The 8,757-nt window shown below is 41.4% G+C and overlaps 1 protein-coding gene across 7 annotated transcripts in view; it reads left to right on the top strand.

The window, feature by feature from the left end:
- The first annotated feature begins 6,977 nt into the window (after nt 1–6,977).
- LOC125652142 (coiled-coil domain-containing protein 171-like) overlaps nt 6,978–8,757 on the top strand; it is a 33,293-nt gene continuing 31,513 nt past the window's right edge. For all 7 annotated transcript variants that reach the window (XM_056139207.1, XM_056139208.1, XM_056139205.1 and 4 more), the window contains exons 1-2: nt 6,978–7,324; nt 7,778–7,916. In XM_056139207.1, the coding sequence (XP_055995182.1) occupies nt 7,785–7,916 (132 nt within the window). In that variant the 5' untranslated portion in view covers nt 6,978–7,324; nt 7,778–7,784. The remainder of the gene's footprint in view (nt 7,325–7,777; nt 7,917–8,757) is intronic.

Raw genomic sequence — 8,757 nt, 5'->3', positions numbered from 1 at the left:
TTACTTTATTTTGTCAAAAAATACAGTTTTAGTAAAAGGTAATCTGAAAAAAATTTAAAACCCCTGCTGGACTCGAACCTGCGACCTACAGTTCAGCATTCGGTATTCTAACCTACTGAGCTACTCGGCTAGGTATTTAAATAGAAAAGGAAAAGTCAAATATTGCTGATATCGATTTTTTTCATCCATGTTTTTAAAGGAAGTCAGCCATTATGACGATGTAGAGTACTACCTTAACAGCAAACTAATAACTCCACTTTATGACCAACGCGATGACTCCAGCTTCTCCATCGTCAACTTCTCAGACTTGTGTAACAATATTCCATCATCATCTGCATATCGTGTTTATGTCTCTCAACTGATTCGAAACGCAAGAGCTTGTTCTGCGTATGAACAGTGTTTAAATCGAAGCAGGCTACTGACAGTAGTCTATTTTAAAGTCAGCATTTCGCAAATTATATGGTCGTTATAAAGATCTAGTTTGCCAATACGACCTATCATTGTCGTGATTGTGTCAAATGCTGTCTGACGTGTTTCATTCCTATTGTTAGGCCGTTCTCTACTCACTGATTATTACTACGGATTGTTCCGTTTACCTGATCAAGATATAGGGCTCACAGCAGGTGTGACCGGTCGACAGGGGATGCTTACTCCTAAGCACCTGATTCAACCTCTGGTATATCCAGGGGTCCGTGCTTGGCTAACTCTGTATCTATAGATCCTCGGCGTTATCATCCTTCGCATATCTGGACTAGATAACCATGGCAAGTCAGTTGAAACCAGGCATATGACATATGTGACTGACAATTCTGATAAACTCTTCCTTAGCAGAGAAGCTCGTGTTGCACTCGGAATCATTCCTGACACCTTCCCCACAATTGGTAACAGTAGTGAAAACATGATCACAGTAGATACACCTTAGGAGACACAGAACTGCCAATGTCCTACGCGTCAGCTGCCGCCGCCACTTCCAACGAAATTCCCGTTTGCAGCAACAGATGACAATCGAATTAAACTCCGTGATTACGTACTGAACTATTACGGGTCTAGCACTTTCAATACCTGTGTATATCAGGCAATACCACTAATGAGGGGCCCTCCAATGCGTCTGATGGTGGAACCCGGTGCTAAACCTGTGACTCGCCATACACCTGTTCCTGTATCAATTCATTGGCATGAAGAAGTCAAGGCAGGACTGGATCAAGATGTACATCTTGGGAGTCATAGAGCCTGTGCCTATCGGCGAACCTGTTACATGGTGCCATAGAATGGTTGTGTATGCAAAGCAAAATGGCAAACCTCAACGCACAGTTGAGTTTTAACCCCTTAATGCACATGCTACCTGTGAAACCCATCACCATTTCACCAAGCCAGACTTGTTTCCCATAGCAAAATGAAATCTGTCTTAGATGCCTGGAATGGATACCACAGTGTTCCCATCTATCACGATGATCGCCATCTCACAACGTTCATAACTCCATGGGGCAGATATCGCTACAAGACAGCTCCACAGGGATACATTGCATCCGGTGATGGCTATACTAGGCGATATGACGAGATTGTTGCACACATCCAGAACAAGACTAAATGCATCGACGACATCCTCCTTCGGGCAGATTCCCTTGAGGACAGCTTCTTTAGGTTGCACAGTGGCTAGATATATGTGGACGAAATGGTATCACACTCAACTCAGAGAAATTTCCTATTTGAACAAGACAGTGTTGAATTTGCAGGGCTTGAAATCACTTCAAACAGTGTTTGTCCATGTACTTTAATGCCATTATGAATTTCCCTACCCCCCCCCCCCCCACCCCACCCCCCCACTCCCCAACATATTTGATGTACGGTCTTGGTTCGGACTCGTCAATTAAGTTTCATATGCATTCAGCATGGCAGGCAAGATAATCCCTTTCCGATAACAACTCGAGCATAATGCACCATTTGAATGGACTACTGCGCTGGAAAATCTTTTCCAAATGTCTGAAGAGGCCATCATCAGAGAAATCGAGCATGAGGTGAAAATATTTAACCACAACAAACCTAATTGCTTAGCAACAGATTATTCAAAAACTGGTATTGGATTTTGGCTATTCCAAATACATTGCATATGTCCTGAGTCAAGAATCATTCTGCTGCACATCAGGCTGGAAAATAACCCTCGTTGGGATTAGATTCATCTACGTAGCCGAATCAAGATACGCTCCCATAGAGGGTGAAGCCCTTGCTGTTGAAGATGCTCTATATAAGGCCAAATACTTTGTCCTCGGATACGACAACTTCATCATCGCTGTTGATCACAAGCCACTTTTAAAGATACTCGGGGACAGATCTTTAGAGGACATTCCAAATTCCCGCCTCTGAAACCTCAAAGAAAAAACACCCCGAAATCGATTTCGTGTAATCCATATACCAGATGTGAAGCACCGTGCAGCTGACTGTATCTCGCGTCACCCAGGAGGAAAACCTGAAAAACTGCACTTACCGGATGGCATGGCCTCTATCAGCTCTGCTCTTTCATCATCCCATTTCCTGGCTGGTATACGTTCCACAGATGACCCTGACAATATGGAAGAGAACTTAGTTGCTGCAGCAACTACCACCCTCAACCCACTCTCCATTTAACCGGTCACTTAGGACAGAATCCGCATAGCCACCACAAGTGATGTCAACATGCACCAACTACTACAGCTCATTGAATCAGGCATACCTGAGTCCAGACATGAGTTTCCTCCTACCCTGCGAGAATATTTCCAGTTTCGGGAACATATCCACTCTTTAGATGGGGTTGTCCTTTATAAGGATCGTATTGTTATACCTCCCTCACTTAGGCAGGGGATCCTTTCAGTCCTACACTTTGCCCATCAGGGGTAGCTGCCATGATTTCAAGAGCTGAAACTTCCGTTTTCTGGCCAGGAATTACACCGGTTATCACTTCTGTTCGTGCTCATTGCATTCAATGTAATCGTATCGCACCTTCCAACCCCAGCGCTCCACCAACCCCTCTTATTTCTCCGGACTATCCATTCCAATGCCTATGTGGTGATTTCTTCCACTACAAAGGTACAAATTACCTAGTCATTGTCGACAGATATTCAAACTTGCCAGTTGTTAAGAAATCATCAGAGGGAGCACCTGGTTTGATAAATTGCCTTAGATGTATATTCGTCACTTTTGGCATCCCAGACAAACTCGCATCTGACGGCGAACCAGAATTCACGGCAACAGCCACACGTCAATTCCTGAAAGACTGGGGTATACATCACCGATTATCGTCAGTTGCATTCCCACATAGCAATTGCCGAGCGGAAATGGGGGGGGGGGCAAAAACTGTGAAGCGCCTCATCACAGACAACACTGTCACAAACGGTGACCTCGACACTGACCTGTTCCAACGCGCGATGCTCCACTACAGGAATACCCCTGACAGGGACACCAAGTTGTCTCCTGCAATGTATGTTTTCAACCACCTTATCCGTGACTTCATCCCAATCTCACCAGGCAAATATAAACCCCATAGTACTTGGCAGGAGACTGCATTTGCCAGAGAAGATACTCTCCGCATACGCCATATGCGTTCAGCAGAACGCTGAATGGAACGTACCAGGCGCCTCCCACCACCGATCACTGGTGACCATGTCCGAATAAAGAACTAAACAGGACCTCATCCCATGAAGTGGGACAAGACGGGCATCATCATCGAAGTTCGTCAGTTTGACCAATACGTCGTTGAAGTGGATAGCTCAGACAGGGTTACCATACGAAATAGGAAGTTCCTTAGTAAATCCATACCTGTAAAACCACACGTGCCTACAAAGACCATAGACTCTGACTTACTCCACAAAGGAATATGCAAGTCTTCCAAGGATCCATTTATAAAACTTCCTCAAAACTATGTCAGGGTGCCAGACGCAACGCCATTATTGACCCATAATGGTATACCACCAGTGTCTGTCCAGAAAACCCCAAGACCTAACTCCCTCACATGAAAGATGAAGATAACGAACAGTGATCAATCTCATAACTCCTATAAACAATACAAAATAGATAGTTGGGCAGACACAGACCCCTGGACACACCAGAAGTCGGATCAGGTGCCTAGGAGGAGTAAGCATCTCCTGTCGACCGGTCACACCCGCCGTGAGACCTATATTCTGATCAGGTAAACGAAGATATCTGCAGTCAAAATCAGTGTGCCAAGAACGGTCTAACAATCGGTATGAGACATCTGACTCATCCAAAGTCCCCGTTGACAGGGAAGTTACCTCACCATCTACCAAAACATTTGCACAACAAATTTTCAAAGACAAACAAGATAGACAGGAACAGACCCCTTTAGAACGTCGTCGTTTGTTCTCCGATGACAACAACAGGGAGCTCCAAAAATGAAAATCAACATACACCAGATCGTGCTCCTCCTGCAGATAAGATGACCCCTCGTCGTTCCGGATGCACCACTCATGCCCCGAAATGGCATGCTGATTATGAAATTAATACCTGAACTTTATTTTGTAGTCTTCATTGATCAGTCTTTTTCCCATTCCTACTAAAAATACTTCTCTCAAAACCTGTGACATCAAAGTCGATGGATGGGAATCCCTGACCAAAGAACATGACGCATGGAGGACTGTGGTCAGCAAGGGCGTCAAGTTCTTTGAAACAAAAGGTCTTGATGTCCTGGAAGCGAAACGTACGTCAGGCAAGAAAAGAGAGACAGCAGAGCACATCCCGCAACATAACTTGTTCGCAGTGTGGATGACTGTGCATCCGCATTCGAAATCCGCAGTCACATGAGGTGACACTGAAAGCATCGTCGATTCGACGGCTATGAGAGAGAGAGAGAGAGAGAGAGAGAGAGAGAGAGAGAGAGAGAGGCAGTGTCTCCCATAATTCACAGTATATCAAGAACATTATATTTTAAAGGGGAAAACCGGCGGGGGCTTGTTGGACCCAACTGCATCAAGGGTCGTTTTGATCAGCTAGGTATAAAGTGTATCGCCATCTAGAAGACGTTCTTCTGAAGTCTGTGCGTGGCGAAAACATATGGATTGCAGTGGCGGATTTAAGGGGGGCGCAGCCGGCGCCCCACCCCACCCCACCCCCTAAAATTTTCAAATTTAAGGTAAATTATGGTGTCTTGTTCAGAAAAATGTACTAAACGATAAAAGAAGCAATAATTTCTTCCACTCCCGGAGAAATAAATGGCAAAATCTTTTGATTTCTTGAATTACTTTATTGGGAAAACTTAATTTTTTACAAAATCCTTAAAATTTGCGTCATTTTATTAATGACTAAATAGGAGACATATTTCAAGTCCTATAAAATCCAGGAGCCCCTAGCCTCATTAAGTGCCCCCCCCCCCCCCGGGGGTAACCGCAATTCCTGGATCCGCCCCTGGATTGTTATACAGTGATGTTTTGGACACGACCCCCGGCCCCTTTCATCGCAACTGGAGACTTTCACAACGCTCGCAAAAAAAAACAACTATGTAATTCATCAACTGTGTCCATTTCCTATGTGGTGAAGTTAGCGTCTCAGATGTCTCCAGATGACTATCCTCCATTGTGACTCCTGAGACTAATTTTAGAGATGCCAGCCACCACAAGTGAGCGGACATTCTCTGCGCTGTGCCGAGTAAAGACTTGTAAACATCTACACGCAATATACCGTATGACCCAGGAAAGGCCGAATCATTTTGATGAAGGCAGATGTATCGAACATTTCGGCAGTCGCCAGCGACGGTGTCCGCATTGCATGGAGTGCTCGGAGATTCATTTTTGGATGCTTTTAAAGTGCATAAAACAATTATACATCTGATTTTAATGATGAGACAGAGCATAATTCGTTCGTTCAATTCAGTGCATAACTTGCTTGATCGTGCCCATCAAATATCTGAATTAAAGAAAAATATAACAAATTTGTTGGGGTTTTTTTTTAAGAGGGGGGGGGGGTGTAGTTTTTTTTAATCAGGTGGTGTCTTTAAGATATTGACGGAATGGGGAAAATATCAAGATCTATTCTGCCGATGGAAATCCGAATTAAAGTCAAAACACGTTATATATTTAGACGAATGTAGGAAAAAAAGTCACAGGAAAAAAAGTCACAGATAAAAAGTCACAGGAAAATAAGTCACAGGAAAAAAAGTCACAATATACATTTTGTATGAAAATCAAATAGATGTAGGAAAAAAAGTCACAATATATATTTTGTATAAAAAAAGTCGCAATATATATTATATTATATGTATAGGGAAAAATTCATAGTATATAATTTGATAGAAAAGGGTCATATAAAAAGGGGGAGAAAGTCACAGTATATATATTTTGAAAGAAAACTACATGTATATATATAAAAAAGTCAATTATATAAGGAGAAAAGTTTTACTTAAATTTGATTCAGAGTTATAAGATTCCATGTTTTTTTTTAATCATTTGCAACAGAGTTTAAATATTTTAATGTTAAAACAAACAAATAACCCCAATAAAAAGTAATTAACTTTTAAGTATTTACAACAGTTGTTGACAGGGACTGTTGAGATTAATTATAGTGGCTTCACAAGGCACCCTTCCCCTTTTCTAGACAGTGTATTTCCTGTATAAGTAGACAAAATGGCATCAATTTACAATTTTTGAAGCCATACATAGGATGAAGGAAAAAATATGTTAGTGGTCATACATATTGTGACTTTTTTTCCTGTGACTTATTTTCCTGTTACTTTTTTTCCTACCCAGATTGTGACTTTATTTCCTGTTACTTTTTTTCCTGTGACTTTTTTTTCCGTTTACCATTTAGACCCCCCCCCCTCCCCCCTTTAGATCCAGTTCGCCTTCTCAATGTCAAATACATGCCGATGCCGAACCCCTGTGAAAAGTCGAAAAAGGTAGTAACCGGCCGTCCTTAAAAGCACCCCCACCCCTCCCCCCAGTTAGAAATGTTTGAAATCGCGTTGTTTTTAAGTTAATTTTTTTCGGGGGGGGGGGGGGGGGTCATTTAGAAAATATACATGATGTTTTTGTACGCTGATAGTTGTGTCACATGCTCTCGACGTTTTAAGAATATATGATTTATTTTTTTTTTAAAGTGTCGTCCTGTAAATAAACTAATTTGTTTACAGGCAGCCAATGATTTTATCATACTAGGGTCTAGATCTATATATTTTTTAAAAACGTTGAGAACCTGCAAGTCGTGTGTTGAAACATGTTTTCGCGCCACGTGAAAAATTAAAATTTTATCCAATCAACAATTCTAAATCTTATCTGTCCGTATCTGCACTTGTAAACAATATGGCGATCGGGAGGCCTCAGAAATAAGTTTCCACACCAATAAGGTTTATTTTTCCTATCATTTCCACTTAAACATACATTTTCTGACTCATTGGATGTTTATTTTGTAGTGATGAGCCACTCACATAGTGCATGTCTGTTGAAACCTTTGTTTAATTGTTTATTTACTAACGTTTGAAGGGTTGAAGTTGAATATTGTCCATATAGACCCTAGACTGACAGATATAGGATATGCTATGCACCGTAATATTTGTAGTCATTGCTTAACACGGAACTCGGGAGAAATAAGTTTTGAATCAATTCTCTGCATACAGAATCCAGAGTGCGTGTTTAATGATTTTGTAATTTGCAACAGATCCTAGGCTAAATCTCGTAAAAAATATTGCATGGTATAGCAACACGTCACAGCAAATCTAGAAATGGGTATTGCCCTGACCAGATTTTATTTCTGATTATAAACAAAAACGCACTATGCATTTATTATATATGTTTATTAGAAGTAAAATGGAGGAAATTCAAAGCCCAACAAATGAATTTGAAGCTCTGAGGGATGTGGATGGACATGATGGTGTATCACAGGCAAGCATAAATGGAGGAGAAGAAGAAGAAGAATCTCCAAGCTCCAATGAACAGTTGGTAGGTTATAGGGATAGAATGTTCCATCATTAAAATGTCATACGGATTTAGTTATATAGTGGTGAGGGGACTGAGACACACTTAAATTATTCAACTAGCATTGCATGCACAACAGATATTCAGTTTGTTCACTTGTTGCAAACATGTATTTTCTAGGTGGTCCTGGTTTAGTCCTTACATGTAAATTTGTATGGCCAACATTTCCTGCTTTTGAAATATTATTACAGATATGTCAAGTCAGCTCTAAGTTACTGTACAATGTTGTTTACTTATCATTATACATGATATATATATGATATGCAGCAGGAAAGACATTGACTTGATTCAATCCACCGGTTTAGAGATGCTTCCAAGTTATTTCCCTTTGGAAAACTCTCATACATAGTAAGGTGCGAAACAATTTGTTTACATGCAGGAGTGGGACAAATATCCATCACTGCATAAAAGAATGTGCTCATTAAGTTTCTCATATGCTGTTTGATCACCAGAATTCAACTGATACACAAACTAAGTAAGTGATAAGTATTTAGGGAGTAATTAGATACATGGTATTCTTATTATATCACGTTATTTCGTTGGTCTTAATTAAGTACCATATCTAGGATTGATTGATTGATTAAATATTGTTTAACGTCCCGCTCGAGAATATTTCACCCATATGGAGACATCACCAAGACCGGTGAAGGGCTTCAAATTTAGGCCTATGCTCTGCGCTTATGGCCTTTGAGCAGGGAGGGATCTTTATTGTGCCACACCTGCTGTGACACAGGGCTTCGGTTTTTACGGTCTCATCCGAGGGACTGCCCCATTTAGTCGCCTCTTACGACAAGCAAGGGCTACT

This window comes from Ostrea edulis, chromosome 5, assembly GCF_947568905.1.
Source record: "Ostrea edulis chromosome 5, xbOstEdul1.1, whole genome shotgun sequence".
Lineage (NCBI taxonomy): Eukaryota > Metazoa > Mollusca > Bivalvia > Ostreida > Ostreidae > Ostrea > Ostrea edulis.
This window is presented reverse-complemented; position numbering and strand designations above follow the sequence as displayed.